Source organism: Phanerochaete carnosa (genome assembly GCF_000300595.1).
Source record: "Phanerochaete carnosa HHB-10118-sp unplaced genomic scaffold PHACAscaffold_12, whole genome shotgun sequence".
Classification (NCBI taxonomy): domain Eukaryota; kingdom Fungi; phylum Basidiomycota; class Agaricomycetes; order Polyporales; family Phanerochaetaceae; genus Phanerochaete; species Phanerochaete carnosa.
In genome coordinates, this window is record NW_006767639.1 from 558,064 (window position 1) to 580,353 (window position 22,290).

The 22,290-nt window shown below is 55.8% G+C and overlaps 6 protein-coding genes across 6 annotated transcripts; 3 read left to right on the forward strand and 3 right to left on the reverse strand.

Annotated features, from left to right (window-relative positions):
• The first annotated feature begins 1,157 nt into the window (after positions 1–1,157).
• PHACADRAFT_264625 (uncharacterized protein) lies at positions 1,158–6,455 on the forward strand. Its single transcript, XM_007401226.1, has 17 exons — positions 1,158–1,437; positions 1,486–1,585; positions 1,642–1,855; positions 1,917–1,989; positions 2,050–2,216; positions 2,317–2,539; positions 2,617–2,660; positions 2,737–2,811; positions 2,866–2,919; positions 2,973–3,114; positions 3,168–3,226; positions 3,312–3,477; positions 3,558–3,756; positions 3,810–3,948; positions 4,001–4,090; positions 4,145–4,286; positions 4,342–6,455. The coding sequence occupies exons 1-13, from the start codon at positions 1,186–1,188 to the stop codon at positions 3,630–3,632; spliced, it is 1,644 nt and encodes a 547-aa protein (XP_007401288.1). The 5' UTR covers positions 1,158–1,185; the 3' UTR covers positions 3,633–3,756; positions 3,810–3,948; positions 4,001–4,090; positions 4,145–4,286; positions 4,342–6,455.
• Positions 6,456–7,898: 1,443 nt separating this feature from the next.
• Positions 7,899–10,688, reverse strand: PHACADRAFT_178720 (uncharacterized protein; the record flags this gene model as incomplete). Its single annotated transcript, XM_007401227.1, has 6 exons — positions 7,899–9,186; positions 9,236–9,774; positions 9,828–10,319; positions 10,369–10,445; positions 10,492–10,618; positions 10,673–10,688. 6 exons carry the CDS (start codon positions 10,686–10,688, stop codon positions 8,635–8,637), a joined length of 1,803 nt encoding a protein of 600 aa, XP_007401289.1. The 3' UTR covers positions 7,899–8,634.
• A 2,674-nt stretch (positions 10,689–13,362) lies between these two features.
• On the forward strand, positions 13,363–16,536 carry PHACADRAFT_264633 (uncharacterized protein). The gene is made up of 10 exons (XM_007401228.1): positions 13,363–13,652; positions 13,704–13,715; positions 13,765–14,379; positions 14,440–14,449; positions 14,506–14,597; positions 14,656–14,764; positions 14,817–15,041; positions 15,096–15,301; positions 15,356–15,487; positions 15,540–16,536. Exons 1-10 carry the CDS (start codon positions 13,410–13,412, stop codon positions 16,440–16,442), a joined length of 2,547 nt encoding a protein of 848 aa, XP_007401290.1. The 5' UTR covers positions 13,363–13,409; the 3' UTR covers positions 16,443–16,536.
• A 324-nt stretch (positions 16,537–16,860) lies between these two features.
• Positions 16,861–17,659, reverse strand: PHACADRAFT_264634 (uncharacterized protein). Its single transcript, XM_007401229.1, has one exon. The coding sequence runs from the start codon at positions 17,278–17,280 to the stop codon at positions 16,867–16,869; it is 414 nt and encodes a 137-aa protein (XP_007401291.1). The 5' UTR covers positions 17,281–17,659; the 3' UTR covers positions 16,861–16,866.
• A 572-nt stretch (positions 17,660–18,231) lies between these two features.
• On the reverse strand, positions 18,232–20,007 carry PHACADRAFT_264635 (uncharacterized protein). The gene is made up of 8 exons (XM_007401230.1): positions 19,937–20,007; positions 19,734–19,883; positions 19,585–19,677; positions 19,446–19,528; positions 19,254–19,396; positions 19,012–19,204; positions 18,830–18,962; positions 18,232–18,776 (listed from the first exon to the last, which is right to left on the reverse strand). The coding sequence occupies exons 1-8, from the start codon at positions 19,939–19,941 to the stop codon at positions 18,377–18,379; spliced, it is 1,200 nt and encodes a 399-aa protein (XP_007401292.1). The 5' UTR covers positions 19,942–20,007; the 3' UTR covers positions 18,232–18,376.
• Positions 20,008–20,437: 430 nt separating this feature from the next.
• On the forward strand, positions 20,438–22,103 carry PHACADRAFT_32944 (uncharacterized protein; the record flags this gene model as incomplete). Its single annotated transcript, XM_007401041.1, has 5 exons — positions 20,438–20,951; positions 20,996–21,256; positions 21,306–21,385; positions 21,439–21,629; positions 21,680–22,103. 5 exons carry the CDS (start codon positions 20,438–20,440, stop codon positions 22,101–22,103), a joined length of 1,470 nt encoding a protein of 489 aa, XP_007401103.1.
• Between the last annotated feature and the right edge of the window lie 187 nt (positions 22,104–22,290).

The following is a 22,290-nucleotide window of genomic DNA, read 5'->3' on the forward strand; positions in this document are numbered from 1 at the left end:
GCGCGCAGGTCGTGGCGCACGGCGTCGTCGGAGGCTATGGTGGACAGTGTGCGTCGCACGAGGGGCGTTGTGCGCGCGAGGGCATGACGCGAGAGCATGTCGTGCGAGGTTAGGGCCGCTTTTGCGACAGCCTAGGCGTCACGAATTAAAGTTTTTTGTCACGACCCGACAAAGGTCGCAATCTTTGAGCTACAATCGCGCATACTCTGTTCAATGATGTGTAGCAGGAGATTGCACGACTCGTACCTGCGAACGCGGATGGAATGCAATCAGTCCAGGCCAACCTCCGCGTTTCCCGGGGAAGGCCTCCGTCCGGGCGCTCAAATGTGTTTGGTCATGTTAGGATCCAAAGCTTTTGAAAAATACCGGCAAACAGCTGTTAGGCTTTCGATCGCCACCATCTTTGCTTTCATTGCGTCCTAGCTAGCCTGGCCAGTCATGTTTGCAGTGGCGAGAGTCTGCCCTTCCCTGCTCAGGTAATGGCAGGCATCGCCGCCGCGGCTGTCGAAGCTCAATCGGAAAACACCATGCTGCGCCGTTCGCCGTTCGCCGCTCGGAGTGATTCCGGCAGCGGTATTTCCGATTGTGGTGCCTGCGGGGCGGTCATGAGCCCATGTCCCTGAGCAAATGGGTGATTCAGTTGCGAGCCGAGACATGTCCACAAGCCGACTTGTCTGGTCGCGACTCGCAGGGAGAGCGCTGCTCGTATCCCCGTTGAAACGCTGATATCCGACGCAGATGGGTCGCAGCACGGCCCGTATCGTGTAGCGTTCACGATCGCTTTCGACGGCCAGCACTCCGGCAAACCAGCGGAGCCCCGCTCGGCTGGATTGTCCGTGGTGTACTTCTTGATATGCCTGCAGCGCTGGGCTACGTGGGTGCTCACAAGCAGCCCGTGTCTCGCTTGTAGAGCGCGGAGCGCGGGGCATGTCTGGCGTGCTGCTCCGCTTGAGCCCCTCTCGCAAGTCCCGAATGGCAATCATCCACCAGGGCTCGGAGCGCCAATCATTCGGCCGAGGAGGCGTGGGTTTCTTATTGGCTTATTGGAGGCGGCAAAGCGATGTGCCGGCCGCCCTCCCTTCCCTCATGACTCTTTATGATGAAAGTCGCAAGCAATGTTACGCCCCAGCTCTCCTCCCTTCATCGTCGGCTCCCTCATCGCCGTCATCTACCACCTCGTAGGCAATGTTTTCCCGGTCGCCATCCGGAGAGGTTACCCTCGCAGAGACGGACGCAGACCATGTCCGTGTCGTCAGCGAAGACGCAGTGTCCGACAGAATAGATCCGCGCATCTCGCCGGCGGAGCGTGCCAGTGAGGACGACCTCGACTCGCCCTACCTCAGGCAACTCTCCGACTATGTTCACCATCGCGACCACACCGCCGTCGCCGACGTCGAACACGGCAAGCCAAAAAAGGAGAACGATAGTCCACTTTATGTAAGTCGGCTACACGTCCACCTCGCGCGTTCCTCATGGCTTGTCCAGGTCGAGTTCGAAAAAGGCGACCCGCGAGACCCAATGAACTTCACGAAGAGACGCAAATGGATGATCGCCGGCTGCGCTATACTGTTCACCGCGCTCTCAGGTAACCTGCCTTTCTCTCCAGAAGTTGTCAACGCGCGACTCACGCCCATGCACCAGCTGCCAACGCCTCGACATACAACATGGGCGTCCCCCAGATGATCGTGGACCTCAACTGCACGCAGTTTCAGGCGACGATAGGCCTCTCGATGTACACCCTCGGCTTCGCCATCACGCCGCTTGTCACCGCGTCTTTCAGCGAGGAGTTCGGCCGCCAGCCGCTGTACATCGTCTCCTCCATCGGCTTCACGCTCATGCACCTCATAATCGCGCTGTGAGTCCCCCGCTCCCCTGCTGCCCCGCCCCCTCTGACACGCTGACGCGCACTCGCACAGGGCAAACAACATCCACACCGTGCAGATCGCGCGGTTCTTATCCGGAGCGTTCGGCTCGACAGGGTCTACTATGGCATGGACCTTCCTATAGTAGGCGTACGCGTGACATGCTGATACAGGCGTGCCGCACCAGGTTGGCGGGAGCATCGCGGACATCTTCCCGCCGCACGAACGCGGGCTGCCGATGGCCATCTTCTCGCTCGCCGCCGTCGGCTGCACCGGGCTCGGGCCCGTCGCGGCGGGGTGGATAGAAATGAACCGCCACCTCGGGTGGCGCTGGATCCAATGGCTCCACCTCATGTGCGTCTCTCGTCCCCTCCCCTCCCCTCCGCGCCCGCGCGCGCCATGCCTCTTGCCTTTGCCCGCTTCGCAAACCCAGACTGACCGGCGGGGTGCACAGCGTGACGGCGGTGTTCGCGGCATCGATACCGCTGCTGATGAAAGAGACGCGCTCGGCGGTCGTGCTGACGCGCATCGCGAAGCGGATGCGCAAGCGCACGGGCGACCACCGCTACCGCGCGCGCGTCGAGGACGAGCGCGCGAGCCTCCGGACCCTCATCTGGATCTCGTGCACCCGGCCCATGTACCTCATGCTCACCGAGCCCGTCGTCGCGAGCTTCAGCGTGCGTCCTTTCTCTCCGGCCTCTCCCCCGGCTGGCTGCTCCGCGAGGCCGCTCGTTTTTTTGCTGACGAGGTGCAGATCTGGGCTGGCTTCGCGTGGGGGATACTGTACGTTTTGATCGAGTACGTCTGGACGAGAGTTTTTCCTTTTTTGTGTAGCTGGGACTGGGGGCTGATCGCGCCCGCGCTGTGTACCTAGGTCCATCGGGCCTATTTTCAAGACCCTCCACCACTTCAACAACGGCGAGGTTGGCGTGGTCTTTGTGACGTTCTTGTGAGCAGTTTTTCTCTTGTGCCTCCCTGCTTTCTTTTCCCGAGCGTTCTGCAGCATCGGCAGCTCGTTAGGCTGCGTCGCCCAGTACTACCAGGAGAAGCTGTACCAGTAAGCCCTCGATCCTGCCCAAGTTCGCAGTACACCCCTGAGTCTGGCCGCAGGAAGTACCAGCCCGTGCGTGGGCCCGAGGCACGGTTGTACATGGTGATGCCCGCGGGCATCGTCTTCACGGCCGGGCTGTTCATCTACGCGTGGTGCAGCTTCGCGGACGTGCCCTGGATCTCGCTCTGCATCGCCATCGTTGTACGTCCCCCGTGCGCCTCATGCCCCCCCCTCTCACTGACACACCCGCGCAGCTCGTCGAGTTCGGCTCCTTCACAATCTACCTCGCGGTCTTCACCTACCTCGCAGACTGGTGCGTCCCGTCCCTCTTTCCCTCTCTCTCTCTCTCTCCGTTGCAAGCGCGTTCCCGGTTGCTGAGACACGTCGTGTGGGGACAGCTACGGCACGTTCGCGTCGAGCGCGCTCGCGGGCCAGAGCCTCTCGCGGAACCTGTTCGGGATGGCCTTCCCGCTCTTCACGACGCAGATGTACGCCGCGCTGACGTACCACTGGGCGAACACGCTCTTTGGCCTCCTCGCGCTCGTCATGAGCCCCGTGCCCTTCGTGCGTACCCCCCTTTCCATCTCCGCCCGCGGCCCGTGCAAAACGCTGACGAGCGAGCGTCTTTCTTTCTTTCTGGGCAGTTGCTCTTCTGGAAGGGCCCTGCGCTGCGCGCGCGGAGCCGGTTCGCGGTGTCAAACACCCAAAAGCAGTCGTAAACGCGCCCCCTGATGCGGCGCGGCGCGGCTTTCTACGACTTGACACGACTGCGCGCAGGCTTTTCGCCTGATATCGCACACGAATAGTATTCCTTACGACCGGCACGCGGGATGCCCTTTCATGGTGCGCTCGAGACACCATCGTTCCCTCACACTGATCACTTACTATCCTATCAGCTGCTACCTCGTGGTTCGCTCACTCATATCTCATCGCGTATGCTCGCATTTTTACGCATACAACTGCATATGTATATTCCATAGACCATCCATTCTGCATACAGCATATCGCGTCCATACTACTACTACATAGTACTGGGTGCGCACCCATTCTCACGTGGTTTTCTCTGATGTGAACCCCTCGTGTATAGATCCTGCATAGTCCATATTGCGGTCGCCAAAGTCGTCTGGCCCTCATTTGTTGCGTTAATCTCTCGGTTAGCGGGTACGCGCATCTGTATCTGTACATCACTTAGCCCGCGTCTATAGAGTTCTGCTTTGGGGTCGGGACGCACCGTTTCGTGCGTGTTTGTCGAAATTAAGAGCGGGAACACCTCTGCACCAGGTGGAAATCGATGATGACTCCGCAGTATCAAGCGGACATCGCAACGAAGAATAGTCGAAACTGGATCTACTCTAGGATTGGCGACACGGTTTCTAAAGGCGCTTCAGCAGCCATTCCCATGTTTTGAACACCTAACCGCCCACTCACCAGCGCACGCTCAAAAAGCATGAATAAATACGAATAATGATATGTCTTCCGTAGCACAACCTCTCAGCGATCTACGCCGGGCTTGTCACAATCTGGGGCGCAGGCATCGGTGGCGGCGGCGACGACGACGAAGCGCCCTTCTGCTCGTTCCGTCGCCGGCCGCTATGGTGCCTCCGGTGCTTCTTCGGCGATGCCGACCGCGAATTGCCGTACGGCGGCGGCGCCGCGAGCATGAACACCGGTATGGCCTGAGGCGAGCCGCCCTCGCTGGGGGGCATCGCGAGCGGAAGCGCTCCGGGAAACCCCGCCGGCACCGACATCGCCGCGCCGGCGCCATCGTGTTGGCCCGCGACCTGCGCGGGGTACACGTACATCGGGCGCGAGCCGTAGTACGCGTACGAGTACGAATGCTGGGTCTGCCCGTGCGAGGACGCGCCCGGCGACGGCACGCGCACGAGCCCGCCGTGCGTCGTGAGGCTCCCCGGCGTCACCGTCGGCCGGATCGCCGTCGCCGCGTCGAGCGAGCGCGTGCTGCCTGCGGACAGGGGCGAGCGTGCGCGCTGCGGCGGCGACTGTGCCGCACGGTGCTGCCGCGGGGCGGTCTGGCGTGGGGCTGCTGCCCGTGGCGTGGCGCGCCGGGCCTGCGGCGAAGGGCCCGCGAGGAGGTCGAGCTTCTCGTGGTTCTCCTTGACGTACCACGACTGGCCGGGCTTCTTGGGGAACGCGCGGCGGGAGTCGGCGGGACGGTACTCGACCGTCGCGTGCGCGTTGATCCAGGGTAGGTGCACGAAGTCCTTGACGAACTTGCCGACGCGGTTGATGTGCGTGCCGAACGTGTCTGGGTGCTGGTCGTACGATGGCTCCTCAGTCATCGCGTCGTAGTCCTCGGTCTGCTGCAGCACGACATGCTGGGGCGACGCGATGTTCGGCTGCGGTATCAACGAGGGGTCGTATGGATTCGGAAGCGGGCCGGCCTCTTCTGCGACTGCAGCAGCTCCAGGCTCTCCGCTTTGATCTGGGGTAATTGGCCCCGAATGGCTTGTAGCAGTGGTATCGGTCATTCGAGAGATGTCTGCAGTTGTCTCTGGAGCTGGATTCGGAGGACGAGCAGGGTCTTGTGCATGTATGCTAGTGTACGAGGGCTCGCTCCTCGCCAACGTAGGTCTACTCGGATTCGCCGACATGGGCGGTTGAACTGACGTCGACTTCCCTGAGCGCGAGCTGGACCACATACGTGGAAGGTGTTTGAAACCGGAGAAGAACCCTCCGACAAATCCCTTCTTCGGCTTCGGAGCGAAACGATCCTGGTCAATCGAGTGCGCTCGGAAAGACGATCCGTTGCTGAGCGACCGCTCCTCATGGGTAACCTCCGGTGTCTGCTCTCCGGTCTGTTCCTCAGGCTCCCCATCCGAGGGTAAAAAGGAAGCAGGGATAAGCTCTTCTTCAAACTCTTCCGTCTGATTATTCACTGATCTCGTCTCGTCTCCGTGCCCCACATACCCAGTGCTCGGCCCCGGGTACCCAGAATCGTCCACGTAGCTCTCTTGATCCTTGCGGTAGCTTTCGTCTCCCTCGTAGTGACCTATGGCTTCGTACTGGTCCGGATGATAGTCAAAGCTCTGCGGATGTTCATCCGATTGCCGTGGAGGCGGATCATAATGTAGTGGTGCTTCGTCGCGAAAACCGCCAGGAAAACTTGGCGCGGGTTCGCCATAGCGGGACTGGGGTGCCGGCGTCGACGCCCCTCTCGGCACAAAGAACGAGGACTCGGCGCGCATGTGTTGTTGCGGTCCGTTCGTCGAGATCCAGCTCGCCGCCTGGCTGGCCGGGTAGGAGACATTGGTCGGAGCCTGCGTCCAGCGCGTGGGCTCAGCATTGTCTGCCTCCCGGAATCTAGCCGCCCCCGGCATGAGTCCACTCGGAGCCGGAGGACTCTGCATTATTGGTGTACGGGGCGGAGGACTTCGCATCATTTCCGCATTGGGCCCAGGGGAGCTACGAAGCATCGGTGTGTTGGGCGCAGGCGGGCTCCGGACCGTTGGCGTATAAGGCGCGGGTGGACTCCGTAGCATTGGCGTGCCGGGAGCGGGCGGACTCCGTAGCATCGGCGTGCCGGGAGCGGGCGGACTACGTACCATCGGTGTACGAGGAGGTTCTCCGGAGCTGTTCGTCAAGCGTCGTACTTGCGGTACAGGCGTGACGTGTAGTGGGGCGATGGGCGGTCCGCTGTGCTGTCGCGGTGACTGGAAGCTCGCCGACCCCTGGCTTGGACGACGGGGGGCTCTGCTGTCGGGATACGGATCATACTCGCGTCCGTACGAGGCATCGATGTGAGATATCTGCTCGCGTCGTGGATAGTCGATGTACTCCGTCATGACGGTAAGGAGTCAGAGAGCCAGCAGAGGGGAGGGATAATGCCAGCGAGTGCATTGGCACGTGGGACAGAGTTGGTCGTATATGTGTTCCGTGGTCGTGTCCGAAGTTTGAGAAGAAAGGTCATACGATGTATGTTTGCATGCAGTTGGGCACGAGTGGGGAGCGAGGCCTGCGGCACCACAGCCATTAGGCACGGGGTCTAGACAAGCCAGTGGCTGGCGATGGCTTCCGTCATCTATTTGATAGCAGTTAACGCAGATCCATGGAAACTCTATCGACATTTCACACCGTTGTTGGAAAGAACGTTCTGAGAGGGCTGTTCGATGTACGGGTAACGGAGATGTATTGAAGCACTCTTTGCGTTCATTTCCGACACGTGTAAACGTGCCTGCCTCACGTATGCAACGACGCAGCACTTGTGGATTTAAGCAGAGCCTCTTAATCTCGTACAATCAGAGATGTTCATAGAATCGTTCTTCGAATCGCTCACCTCCACCTGGCGATAAGCACCCTAAGTTGATCTGAAGCAGCACGACAAAGGGATTTTGTCATGCTTCTATAGAGTAATCTAGGCTGGGTGTACTCGAAAAATCGCATAGACAATTACTAGTCGTCGTTATATGCAGAGCTAGGAATTTGGGATCTGCTTGAGGTGGTCGTTAAAGCCGAGTCAGAGAATGGAGAACGGCGAGCCTTGGGGAGATCGGCAGCGGCAGCGCCTAGATCAGATTATTGGTAAAGCAGCTGAAGACAATAAGCGTTGTGACCACATGCCTCGAAAGTAAGTAGCTGGCTTCTTACTATTTGTTACCCTGTCTCCCCTGATCACAGATTCTGTTACTTCCGCCAAACTTAAGCATCCCGCCTCGACCTCGATGCTCCCATTGCTCGGCTGGTGTAATGCCGCCACAAGAGGTGAGGAGAAGGTCGGCCACAGTGATAATTAAAAATGTTCAAATATGTGTTTGTTCAAGTCTCTCCTGTGCCCCACGTGAACTCTAACCGCAAGAATCTTACTCGCAACCAAGTCAGCATCAGCAATGAAAAGAGAACATTAATCATGTAGTGGGGCGAAGCTACCTCTTGTCGACCATGGCAGGCAACAAATGCAACTTCAAAGCTTTAAGCTAAACACGGCAAGTTCACAATGGCTTTCAAGATAGGTTCTCACGAACTGATATAGCAGGCCGCAGGCTAGGGGGATACAAAGGCCTCAAGGACCTGATCCAGGGTGGAAGTAACTCTCCCATGCCCACCGCTTAGCAGCTAACGCAGAAACATGGATCACACACATCAAGCCTTCATTGTCGCTAAGGTGAAATCCCGCCGCCAAATACCGCTGCATCGCTGCCTATCATAGCCGATGGTGCTATAGCACGCTCCCTCTGCATGCTGCGTACCGTGTCCTGAGCGCAGTCAAGCAACCCGAGAACGCTGAGGTTATTCGTGAGGAGCTACGCAGCGTCGACGGTAAGTACGGCCGCTACTGGCAGAAGCCGTTGATTCCGCAGGTACCTTGTCCGTTTATCGCGACCATCCTCCTGAACAGCTGGAACATCGATCTGTCGCCCGAGAGCGCTTATATCGATGGCGTGTCCCTCGGGAATGCGATGCTACATGCGGGGATCACAAGTGGGGAGAGACCCTAGCTAGTCTACGTAGTCAAGCTAATACGCCACTGTAGACAACGATGACGGCATCACAGTCGTCGCCGTTACGAATCCTGACGATCCGGCGTACGGGTTTTATACCGACGAGACTCCAGAACTGGAGAACACAGAGGAGGCCCTTTTCAAAGTTCTTGTATTGATCTACACACCATACACAAGGCAGCAGATCTAAACAGTATAATACAACTTTCTTTTTGATCTGAGCCCTCTGTGAGGCTCTTCATATTCTTCATGACACGAGCACATTTTAGTGGTGGAACAGACGCAGGTTGGTGTGCGCAAAAACGATATCGTGCTCGTCCGCGGCCTTGATGCACTCCTCGTCCATGACACTTCCGCTGGGGGCAGCGAGGTACTTGGCGCCGCTGCGGAACGCGCGGTGGACGTTATCGGGGAAGGGGAAGAACGCGTCGCTCGAGCACGCAACGTCGCTGAGCTCTTTCGCGTGCGTGGCCTTCTCCTCGGCGCTGAGCGGCTCGGGCACGCTCTCAAAGAGGCCCTCCCACTGCGCGCGCTCGCCGCCCTCGAGCGCCTCCCCGCCAACGAAGAGGTCAATTGCATTCGCCTTCTCTGCACGCTTTACGCCCTTCTTGAACGGCAGCGCGAGCACGCGCGGATGATGCCGCAACCACCACAGGTCCGCCTTGTGCCCCGCAAGGCGTGTGCAGTGGATGCGCGACTGTTGTCCAGCGCCGATACCAATGATTGCGCCGCGGTAGGCGTATGCGACACTGTTAGACTGGGTGTACTTGAGTGCAAGTGTCGCAACAATCAGGTCCGTGAGCGCCTGGGCAGGGAGCTACAGAGGCGTCAACAGCTGCAATTACACATACAATTACACGTCATACCTGCTTGTTCTTTGTGACGATGTTCTTGAACAGCTCAGCATCGATCTTGGCGTCGTTGCGCTTCTGCTGCAGGTGAATACCGTAGACCTGGCGAGTCTCTACCTCGGAGGGTTTGTAGTTTGGGTTGATCTGCAGGACGCAGTACTTGCCACTCTTCTTCTTTCCGAGGACTTCGAGCGCCTCCTGCGAGTAGCCGGGAGCGATAATTCCGTCCGACACCTCGCGTGAGATAATGCGGGCGGTAGCGAGGTCACAGGGTGCAGACAGGGCAATGAAGTCGCCGAACGAAGACATGCGGTCCGCACCACGAGCGCGGGCATAGGCACATGCCAAAGGAGTGAGAAGCTCCTTCAAGTCCTCGACACCGTACACCCGCTTCTCGACCTCGCTGAGCTCGATGCCAACCGCAGCACCAGCCGGAGAGACATGCTTGAAGGAGGCGGCAGCAGGGAGACCGAGCGCTTCGTCGAGCTCCTTTACAAGAGCATACGAGTTCAGGGCGTCCAGAAGGTTGATGTATCCGGGCGAACCATAGAGAGCTGAGGCACGATCAGGAAACTATCTAAGCACACGACGGTATGGCAGTACTCGCCCTTGAAAGGAAGCTCTCCTTCGGTAACATATGCCTGCGCAGGCTTTTGGTGGGGGTTCGCACCGTAGCGGAGAGTAACGCGCTGGACGACGCCAGTGAACTTGTCCTTGGGGTTATCCTCCGACGCATACTGCTCCCTAAAGTAGCCACTGATCGCATCGTCGTACCTAGCAGTCATCTCGAAAGCCTTGAGGGCAAGCTTGCTGCGAATGGTCTGGTCGATATCGCCATTGCTATTCTTCCAGGCCTCAAGGAACTCGGCGTAGTCGCGAGGGTCTGAGATAATCGAGACACGCTCGTGGTTCTTCGCTGCAGCTCGAAGAAGAGTGACACCACCGATATCGATCTCCTCGACGGCATCGGCGGGCGTGCAGTTGGGCTTCGCGATTGTCTCGGTGAACGGATACAAGTTGCAGACGACGATGGAAATGGGCGAGATGGACTGATCCTTCAAGTCCTGCTCATCGGATGGGATCGAGCGGGCAAGGATACCTTTCCAGCTGTTAATAGCCTGGAGATTGTCTTAATATTGATGACATACCACCATGGACGGCGGGGTGAAGAGTCTTCACTCTGCCTCCAAGCATCTCAGGCGCTTTGGTGATGTCTGAGACATCCCTAGGGCGATCTCAGCTCTCAAATCTCAACAGAGAGTACAACATACTCGATGGGAATGCCTGCCTCCCTGATCTTCTTCGCGGTGCCGCCAGAGCCCAGCAAACGGACGCCTGCGCCGTGCAGGCCAGAAGCCAGCTCCAACAAGTTGGTCTTGTCGTAAACCGACAGTAGGGCTTTCAGGGACTAGCATAAGAATTTTCAGCGGGCCTGAACGTACAAAGGCTCACCGATGGGTACAGACATAGTGGAGGCAAGAGAAGAGAGCTCTGAGCCTTCACTTTTTCGATTCCTCCAGTAAGTGAGATAAGATTAGATTATGGCCACTTAATCTAATCTAATCTCTCGTGATCTTGGGTTTTCATCCAACTCATCGACGTTTACAAACACATCCACCCCTCAAGCTTCAAGGCCGAAACCCACATTCATGTATCGAACGATATTTGCCCAGCTATAGCAGGCCAGCCTTGACTTGCACTACCCTTGAACTATCATCCCCATCACCCTAAACTCTGCATGTGCGAGACTGTGTCACCGCTTTATCATCTCTTCTTCGTCTCCCTGAGTTACCCTCGAAAATTGAAATGTGGACGTCTACCCTTTTCTTATCAGCATTCACACCGCAGTGTCGGGCTTCCTCCATCGATCTCTCCGCATTGTGTCCTGTGAAGTTTCCATGCGGTCAGTTCAGGCTACTTAGTGTGATATGACGTCGAAGACGCGACCATTGGAGTGGTATGAACACGAGATCTTGGGGTCTATGTAGCTGCATTTTGATGTCCGGTATCCGTCATCGCCATCACTTGCGACAAGCATCCTGTCGCGCAGCACCGTCTCCACGTCTATCCACGGGCACCATCGTCTTCGATGGCCTTGGCGTGGGCCTGACTGGTGAGTCGTCGGCTTTCGTCCTCCTAGCCTGTGCGGTTGTGTTACCGACGTCTAGAATTAATGACCTTTGCTAACAAGGTTGAGCAGATCTTCATCAACTGCCAGTCCGCTTGTGCCCGGCTGCACGCTCGAACGCTTGTTCGGCCCAGCCCATGTTCGCGCGCGACATGGCAATGCACTACTGTAGAGTGCGCTCACGACTGCTATGCGCGTATACATGTCATACCGCCGCGTGCGTGGGCCCGTTGCGAAACTCGTGTTTTCATAGGCATACGGTTCATCGACCACATCCGAGAAGTGGACCAAACCGGCACGCTTCCGTGGACGTGGCTTGTTAACGGGGAGATCATCGGCATAGAGCACGAGATGGTATATACGTCTGCAACGGGGTATGTTGCGGATAGGGTAGCCCAATGAAAAGCGATCCAGCCATGGCCGGATGCGCAGGAAGACTTGTATGTATTTTCATGTGCTACTCACCGAATGCTCATTTGTTTTCAAGTGCAAATGCGAGTATATGAGTCGTGTGCAGACCATGAATTTTCCATCACAATTTTACACCAGAAGGCTTCTGAAAGATTTCAGATTGTCAGCCATCTCGCCTTCTGTTTCGGAGTTTCCTTCTGTCCGGCAATTTGCATCGTTCCGCTACTGACTTAGTGCTACAAGGTGTGCTGCGCGACTACTCAGCGCAGTTCGTTGATCACCTGCGTCCAGACGCTTTACAGCAAAATACCGTACGTCTCTTCTCTTTGTCGCTAACGTTTAATAAGCACCTGTGTCAGGGCTATCGTCAGCGCTGCTGGTCGCATGAGTTGCAGGATGGTCTTTGCTCGTTGATTTAGGGCACGGCCGGAGACACCTTAAGTTTAGAGTTGTGCAACACAATCCAATCAATGTACCGAGGAGTTACTATGACTACTTGCCCGGTCGTTGGATGGGTAGAACAGCAGGATCGATCCCGCTCTCGCAATTCTGGTACGTTATGCTGCCACTGTTTACGCGTTTGAGACTCATGTTGTTGCCGGAACTCTTGGTGATATCCATTTGCCTAGCGATGCCATAGAAAACTGCTCTTCCGCTGCATGTCGTTTATCAAACTGCTTCACGACACGCGACAACGACTGCTGGCCGGGCTGCGACTCAGAGGCAACGTACGTGTGTGCGATTCATCTTGTAAAATTTCCACACACAGTTTAGTCTGATAGAGCTGTTGTCGCAGTTCCGACTCCCGAATTCTCACGTACAGTTCGCGTGACCTGCATTGAGGGTTTGAGCGCATACTTGTACTAAGTTAAAGCGGGAATACAAGAGTTGATATTCACCGACTGTTGCCGTTTGTCCAAGAATCTGAGGAGACAAAGCAGCATTTTCAATCCATCTCAAACGCAGGATGCATATGGCAAGGACGTGGGCTTCTGCGCAAATCTCTTCTCACCAGCGGGCCTCGAGCCCTCCGTGTGGGAACCGATGGGCGTCTAGATGACACATAATAATCGAGACTCGAGTGATCATGACAGGCGTCTATCGCAAAGGATAGGCGGGTGGGCCTGGCAGCCATTTCAGTAATCCAGACAACTTGTTTCTTACGCCCACCATCCCTACGTTCATCGGTTCATAAACCTCTGCTGCGGACCACTGATATGCCTGCAGAGCCTCGCCGCTCGTCCCGGAAAGTCAGCAATGAAGAAGATGTTGAGCTCAAACGAGCCAGGGGCGAGATATCCTGTGCTGAATGCCGACGGTGCGTTCTGCTACTCCGGTCTTCTCTTCGTCTGGCGCGCTCACATCGAATTGGCGCCATCTGTTTTACAGGTTGAAGCTGAAATGTGACAAAAAACTGCCTTGTGGGTCGTGTGTGCGGAGGGGATGCACGACCATATGTCCCAACGGTGAGCGGGAAGGGCGGGTCTACGCGGAATGCCAGCTCTCAACATTATGGAACAGGCAGTCTTTCGGCCGGACAAGGCACACGGTGAGCATCGGAATTAATTTTCATTGCACGTCACGGCCGCTAAGCTCGTGGCCAGATTCGTCCTCGCAGATACGGAGCAATTACACCGAAAGATCGGGGAAATGAGCGAACGTATACGGCAACTCGAAGATGCCCTCGCTATTTTCCAGGCTGGAATTTCCACCGAACGACATCCGCTGCTGCGCGATGAGCTGCTCACCATTAAGTTCGGCCCCGAAGTTCGACGCACAGTGGACGATGAATATACACGAAATGCCCTATCTCAGTCTATAGATGCCCTGGGAACGCTTACGATAGGAGAGCATGGCGAGACGAAGTACATTGGTCGGTCTGGTGGCTCCGAAGTGCGTATATTCGTTTGATAACACATTTACTTCTCACTGAATAAGCCCTAGACGCTATTTCTGGTATGGAAGTACTCGAGTTCGTCCTGCTCGCTAACTCACAGGCTCACAGGCGAATCCTTGCAATGGAGACAACTATCCCAGCTTGCCTCCTGAGGCTTACGACATTGAACTAGACGTTCCAGATCTCAGTGAAGACCTCAACGTCCTAGCTTTCACATTCCCCTTTTCCCTAACCCCCGAGTCCCACGACGCCATCATGGACAAGCTCGAATCATACCTTCCTCCGCAACCGCGCGCCTGGGCGTTGTGCGAGACGTATCTCGAACAGTTTACTTGGTGGTTCCGTCCGATCAAGCGCGACGAGCTCATTAACGAGATCCTCATTCCAATATACCGCACCGTCGCCGATCCGACAAAGTTCGCGTATCACCGCAAGACCGACAGCGAGTGTGCGCGCTGCCCTCACCTTTTGGCAACACTGTTTTTGGTTCTCGCTGTCGGTGCCCTCGTTGACCTGACCCTGCCGTCGTGCTCTGCGGAAGCTGAAAAGTACTACCGCTTGGGGCGCACGGCTCTGTCTCTGCGTGCTGTCTTTGACTCACCGGAACTGGAAACTGTGCAAGCGGTCGGCTTGATGGCTGGATACCACAGTCTTTGCTCCTTTCGATATACGCTTGAGAGTGCCTGGGCTCTAGGGGGACTGGCGTCAAAGCTTGCACAAAGTGTACGCTTTATATACGTTCCACTCCAGTCCGCAATCGCTGATAGTGTCATTGACTCTTAGATTGGTCTCCGTACGTTGATGCGATCACGAATTCTGCTGTGCCCGACCCTTACCTCTCACGAACAGATCGGGATAGCGCTCAGTGGAAGCTTGAAGACAAGATTGTCCAGCGGCGACGCAATTTGTTCTGGGAGCTTTTCATATTCGAGATCATGCATGTACATATCACTCATGCACTGTCTCATCGGACCGCCTCTGACATTCGTGTTTGTTCAGTGTCTCGCTCTTGGCCGCCCGCCGAGTATCGCTCTCAAGCATGTTGATTGCGAAATTCCAACGGACGAAGAATCCTCCGTCGGCGAGAATGGACACGTCTTCCCAGGCTGTCAGTCAATCTCCAAGTTATCCGCGATGTTGCTTGCTGACCCTTGATGAAGATTGGAAGTGGCGGTTCCTGTTTTCGCAGCAGGTCTACGCCCACATCGTGGACGCCCTCGTTAATGCACAGGCCCCAACGTACGAGACCGTTCTCGACCTCGATCGCCGGATCAGGCAGACGACTCTACCGGCGGTCAGATTGTACCTCAGGCCAGATGAAGACGACTACAACAATCCGGGACTCTGTATGAAAGGATATCTTATGTCACAATACCGATCCATATGTATGATCTCATTGATTAGTGTAACAAGTACTTGCTGACACGTCGCTTACATAGCCATGATTTACATCCACCGGACGTTCTTTGCGCAAGCCCTGCTCGACCACCCGGATAACCCGCTTAGCAGCCCTTTTGCACCGTCCTTCCTTGCGGCGAACCGGTGCGCCTCTGTCCTCATCAAGTCGTTCCTCCATTATTATGAGCGGTGTCCGGACCTCATCGGTCGCTTCTGGGGGATTTGGACACACGCCTTTTCGGCTGCGGTACGTCTTGTATTTTCAAGCTCTGTCTCCCATTGCTCATTCTACATCGACCAGATCATCCTTGGTTCAACTGTCTACCGCGCTCCGAGCGTCAGCATGGCTGCGAGCGCACTTGTAGAACTTGAGCTTGTCATTGAGCTATTCGGAAAGGGCTCTTCTCAGTCCTTCAGGGCACGACAAGCCTACGTGCGTTGCCATACCTTCTCTTCTCTTCTCTGCTGACAGCGGACTCTCACAGACAATCTTGAAAGAACTCAAGAACAAAGCAGATAGAGCCTACCAGCAATACCGCAACAGACACGCTAGCCCTGCTCTCGACATCCAGCTTAACATTGGCCCCGAAGCCGAGATCTCTGCCTCACGGCTTGCGATTTTCGGTGGGCAAACTCGCGTCATGTCCTCGAAGCTTCTCTCTCGCCGACGTCCCGGGAAACGCCAATCACAGTCCATTTCAAGCTCTTCCCCTGTGCAGTCGCCCTCGGTGTCAAACATGGACAGCCCTCCTCGCGACTCATCGCCCGGTGCAAGCACCGCGCCGCCGACGCCGAGCGACTCTGGCTCGTCGAGCGTACCGCAGAACGTCTCAGATGCGTTCGCACAGGTGCATCCCTCGCTCGTAGAGTACCTCTCCATGTTCCCGTCATCGGCCTCCCTCGCTGTCGTCGAGCCGCCTCCGGCTCAGCAGATCCTGGTGAACGGGACAAACGGGGTCAACGGAGTCAACGGGGTTAATGGATTGAATGGCATGGACGGCATGGACGCTTCCACGACACCGACGGCCGCGAACGGCCTCGGCGGGCAGACACCCATTGGGTTCCAACAGGGCATGAACGGGGGCATGAACGGCATGACCCCGCAGGCGTCATTCCAGCAATTCTTTACGGACATGCAAGGCGCGGCGGCCTCACAGCAGCAGCAAAGCATGAGCCCCGATATGCCTGGTGTGGAGTTCTTTGGGAGCGGTACGGACCCGGGCCTCGCGGCGTTGAGCATGCCTGACCTCGGCTTCACGGAGGACGTGATGATGACGGACCACTGGATGAACCTCATGCGCCAAACGGGCATTCTTGACAGTAATGGCAACTACGCGACCCTTGCGACGCAGCAGCCCGTACAGGTGCAGCCATTCGGTCCATTTTGAGTAATTTATGGACAGCTAGTTGTTTTGTTTGGTTAGCCTTCTCTGGCTCCATGCTTTCGTGCTCTTATAGTTGAACGTTGAATCTGTATCAATATCGCACTCGCATAATCGTGTAATATATCTGCACCGTGGTGTCTAGACAACTTAAGTGAAGTTCCTCGTATCTAACCACATTGTCCAAATAAGTAGCTGGTTTACAAAACAGCGACCAGTATGCTCAGACAGTCAGCGCGTATTAGCATCGTCTTCAAAGTGTTGTGAGGACAAACCGGAAAACTGGGCGTTGTGTCACATGTTGCCACAGTCCACGAGACGGGTATCACCAGTCTACATACACAAGTCCAGCGTAGTAATGTCAGTCACAAGGCCGATAGATAAGTCTACATACCGAAGCACATGTATGATGTCGTGGCAGCACAGAATATCAGCCGGGAACAACACGTTCAAGCAAGTAGTAGTCGACAACCTCACGGTCGTAACCTAAGATGGCTGCGGGTAATATGTCCCACCAATCAGAATCACCCTCTTCCCGGATATCGCGGGTGTTGAGTGCCTTGTACAGCTCCCAATACTCGGGGTACCACCCCGCCATCTCCCAATCGATGATACCCGAGACGCTGACATTTCCATCAGGTTGGTCGACGACCATGATGTTGCGTGGGTGGAAGTCGCCGTGCGTCAGAACGACGCGGTGGTCGTCCTTGAACTTGCTGCCCAACCAGCGACGGTACCTTGCGCTGATAGAGGGACGGATCGAAGAATACAGCCAATCACGAAACTGTGCTACGGACTGGAGATCAGGAGGACTCGCCGTACAGTCATTTGACAGTTCTTGCATACGTGGGGCTTGGCTGGCGTTCCGAGTAACATGGATGAGTCGCAGGAATGGCGGCGTAGTGCGGACAGTATGTGGTCCAGTTGTGAACGTACAGAGTTTTCCTGAGCCTGCGTTAGCGTATCCCAACGCTTCTCCAGAGGGACTCCATGTATGAGCGTAGTAAAGATATACGATGTATGTCCAAGAGTGACCTGATCCGGGGGGCGAGGAGCAGATAGGGACGTGTGTCGAGCAAGGTAATCTAGAGTCGCAGATTCTTCTAGTGCAAGTTTGTCCCCAATTTTGACGACGACGTTGTCGTTCAGCTGCACGACCGACCGAGAGTGTAGCGTATGGAGAATTTTGCCGTCGTTAATCGCCCGAAAGAGCGAGGGAATGTCTAAAGAGGATGCCAATAAATTACTGCAGCGCAGAACTTCCAAAAGACAAGGATCGAGAGGCCAGGAGGCCACTGGTGTGGCGTTCGGAGGATGAAGACCAAATATTGGACTCTTGGTGGCGGCTGGAGTAGGTTGGCCGGTGTAGACGCAGCTGCGAGCCTGTAGGTGAAATTCTCGTGTAGCAACAGCGTAGGTAAATACCTGATACGCGTTCATCTACAGTTTTACGCGCGTTCTCCGGCCTTCTGCGGTACGCCACGGCCGTTCGCTCGAGCACCTGCTCGAAGTTGGCTAAAGGGCCTTCCTCGAAGGCTTTGACGATCGACTTCGCTGATGTCCTGTGGAGATTGACCCTGATACGCTCAAGCGTACGCTATTTCTTGCTGCCGTCGCCCTCGGCAACACTTGGCATGGCGAAGGTGGTGGTCAGGTCAGGACGCTCTGGCGGTTGGGCGCTTCCGGTCCGGTTCGTAGTCTAGTGGTTCTTAAATTTTGGCATCCATTCGGGTCTGCGGTTCGCCCTGAAAGCCATCCTCCTTATGATGGCCCGCTCTGAACGTGACTCTGTTGGACGCCTGGTGCCTCGCATGTGTTGTCGTTCTACTCTGATATTGCAGCGCATATCTACTAAACGCAGTCGTGCCATCGCTACACGTATACTTTCACCTTGACACGTTGGTATTGACCAATTCGGCTTCGTGTGCATTGCAATACGTTCATAGGAGAGAACGCGATGTCAACTGGATGCCTTCGATAACCTTCCCGACCTTTAAAACCACCTCATCGCAGCCCCACTGTCCAACCACACTCGCGCCGATCGGCCAACCATCTTCTCCTAATCCGATGGGGACGTTTATGGCGGGAAGGCCTGCCAGGGACGCCGGGACCGTGAGCACGTCTTGCACGTATGCGCTCAAATCGCCATGAGCCCTCTTGGCATCCAACAGCGGGGCCGTCTGGATGGCAGATGGGTGCAGGAGGACATCCACTGCGTCGGGAACATGGGGATGTTCGGACGCGTGGCTGAGGACGTTACGCACGCGGAAGACCTGGTCGAAGTCGGCACGAACACGGTTACGCAGGCGTTGCGCTTGTAGGAAGTAGTTGTCAAAGGCACTTAAAGAACCTTTCAGTGATGACAGGACGTATTGGGGAAAGACAGGACCCACTCTGCGGTCAGGGCGTACGTGCCAAGGAGTATGCGCTTCTGCACCTCGGCTCCGAAGCCTTGAGTGCGCGTGTATGCGTAGACATTGGCGGTTTTCGTCGTGTCAGCCGTCCTTGGGGGGTCGACTCGCAAGCCTGCGAGAGTCATTCAACACATGGTGCCGGACACTGGCTTGCCACGCACCATATTCGATACCGTCATAGCGTGCTAGGTTACTACTAGCTTCAGCACTCGCAATGACATAGTATGCACTAAGAGCGTATCGTGTGGATGGTAGGGAGACGGCGACGATGGACGCTCCCCGGCCCTTCAAGGTGGAGATGAGCTTTCTGAGTGGTTCTACGATTGCCGTATTAAGCTCCGAAGGGAAGTATTCCTAATTTGAGGTGTCAGAAACAGCAAACAACGTGATTTGACTGAGCTACCTGCGGTATGCCTATCCGCAATCCAGACAAATTTGATGAATCCGTCCAATCTGACAGTGTTCGTTGGCACTCTGACTTAGCTTGTGCCCTTGTTTCTAGCGTGGCAGCTGATGGATCCCGGCTGTCGTACTGTGCAATAGTGTCTGCAGACGATATATAAGGGCGGAACTGGTGTGATCGTTGGCAACTCACTGAATACCTTGCTCACGTAGTCAACGTTGGCGCCGAACACTCCAACGCAGTCTAAACTGTCTGCGTACGAGACCACGCCCCATCTTCGAGATAGGACATCATAAGCAACTATAGGCAGCTGTCAAGCAGCCATGTGTACCTACTAACGACGCCGTAGGATGGCTTCAGTCCAACCACTCCACAGTATGAGGCCGGTAAGCGAATGGAACCGCCGGTGTCTGTGCCCAACGCGCTTTGAGAAACATCAGATTTCGCACCTCATGGCTCGCGTTCGAGAATATCACGCACGCATAACACATCCCAGAGGCAACGGCAGCCGCACTGCCACCCGAGCTGCCTCCTGCCGACCTGCGCTCTCGTTCATGCCATGGAACGAATGTAGAAGGCACTTGACATGGATTCACGACAGGACCGTGGTCTGAGTGGATGTTGAGCGACCTATACAAAATTTTCTCTAGATTCTCACAGAGCAGATGCACATGGCAACGTACCCCATACCAAACTCATCACAATTCGCTTTCCCGATAATGGGTGCCCCAGCTTTCCGTAGCAGCTCTACGACGGTAGCATCAAATGGGGACGAGAACTCGCGAAGCATTTTCGAGGAGCATGTCGTTGGCATGGCTTTGGTGCATATGTTGTCCTTGACAGCAACAGGCACGTCATACAGTGGTAAGTCGGGTGCGCCGCGGTCGAACTTGTCCGGGACGTAGACGAGCGCGTTCACATGCGGGTTTTCGGTCGCTATCGCCTGTTGCCAGCTTAAGTTGCTGAGAGCTCTTCTGCTTGATGATCCGGGTCTGAAGCATTTTGGATGGAGAGCTCTGAGCATGGCCCGCGGAGATGGATGAAGTCAGGGCGCTGAGACTGTATCCTAATCTGGATGCTTGTTTGGCAAGAGCCTCTAATCCTAATATTAATAAATAGAGGTAAATAAAGGCGGACTGTCACAATTTTGATATATCGTCTATGTTAATTTCTCCCGGCTCGACATGCTCACCCCAAAATCAAACTCAAAATCCGGCATGAAGGATAAGCAAAGGTCTTCTAAGAAGCCGAAACTTATCCAGGGCTCTGCCACAAAACTCGCATCAAAACTCGTGAAGAGCTCGCCTACCAAGCTTGCTGCTACGAAGATCCCCACTGCGAAGACAGAGGTCAAAACTATCGCAAGATCTTCGCTCAAGGACCAGATCAGGGACAAGAAGGGGAAGGCAAAAGCTACCGACGATGAGCTCGCACCTCTCCCTTCTTCGTTCAAGATCATGGCCGGTTCATACGAGAAACTCTTGTATGGTCTCGAGGGTACTGTGTCTGTCGAGGGTTCCTCACACCAGTTCCATCTAAAGCCGATATTCATCTTTCCTGCGCACATATCATCTGTTAAGGCAGTGGCTGCGTCGCCGAACGGTGGCAAATGGCTTGCAACTGGCAGTTCAGACGAGATCATCAAGGTCTGGGATTTGCGCCGGCGGAAAGAGGTTGGTGGTTTAATGCATCATGAAGGTATGTGCTACTGGTTCTTCCTGGTACCTGCATATCCTTAATAGCATATTTGCTAGGCTCAATCACTCACCTCGCTTTCCCCTCTCGCTCTCACCTCGTATCGGCATCAGAAGATGGTACGCTTTGCATCTTTCATGCACGCGACTGGACCGTCCTTCGTACGCTCAAAGGTCATAAGGGAAGAGTAAATTGTGTCGCCGTACATCCGTCAGGCAAGGCCGCTTTGAGTGTGGGGAAGGACAGGACGCTTAGGATGTGGGATCTCATGCGGGGCAAGGGTTCCGCAAGTACAAAACTTGGCAAGGGTGCGCAATTACGCCCAGCTTACTTTTGCACCTCCTAACTGTCTTACAGAGGGCGAGTTGGTGCGGTGGAGCACAGGTGGTACGCTCTTCGTTGTGCAAACGATGTCAACCCTCGATATTTACACCACGGTACGCTTCACATGACCGCTTTCCCTTCCTGCGCAGACTGATTGTGCATTCAGGACATGAACATGATACACACAGTTCAGCATCGGTCTAGGATTCATGACATCAAGTTTTGCAAGCGCGTCGAGGGCGAGGGCGAACTCTTGCTTGTCGCGGCCGAAGACAAGAAGGTGTCCGTGTATGAGATCCCCGCTGACCGGGAGCAGACCCCCAGGATCATAGCACACTTCGTTGGCCACGAGAACCGGTACGTACACACCTACCCCAGGCAGACCTTTAAACCTGACCGCGTTGCAGTGTCAAAGCGATTGATGCGCTCGCCGTCGCGCTCCCGCCTGCCTCAGGCACGCACCGCACGAGCACAACGCTCGTGGGCACCATCTCCTCCGACGGCAAGATTCGCGTGTACGACCTCGCGAGCATGCCCGTCGAGGCGGCTGAAGCGCCTGCGGAGCTACATCCACTGACCGAGTACGACTCCAAAGGCAGCCGGTTGACATGCATGGCGATGGCGGACGGCGACGATGTCACCGGTGCGGCTGCTGCCGCGGGCGGAAAGCGCAAGCGGGAGGTGCAAGACGACGAGAGTGCGGACGGGTGGGCGGAGCGGCAGAACCCCGAGGGTGAAATCAGCCAGGAGGAGGACGCAAGTGAGGAGGGTGAGAGTGAAGAAGAGAATATTGAAGGTGAAGAAGAGGACGGGGAGGAGGTTGAAAATTAGTAGTCTCGCGTATCTCCTCAATTCTGCGATCAATCTTCTGGTATCTATGACCAGTCTGCAATCGCGATATGTTGTCGAGAAAGGAACAGGGACTTCAACAACTTCGCGCAAAGATCCCGCGTGGCCACCGCGGATTACAACGTGCATCGCATGCTGAAGGGTATCAGGCCAACGTTCACAAAACAGA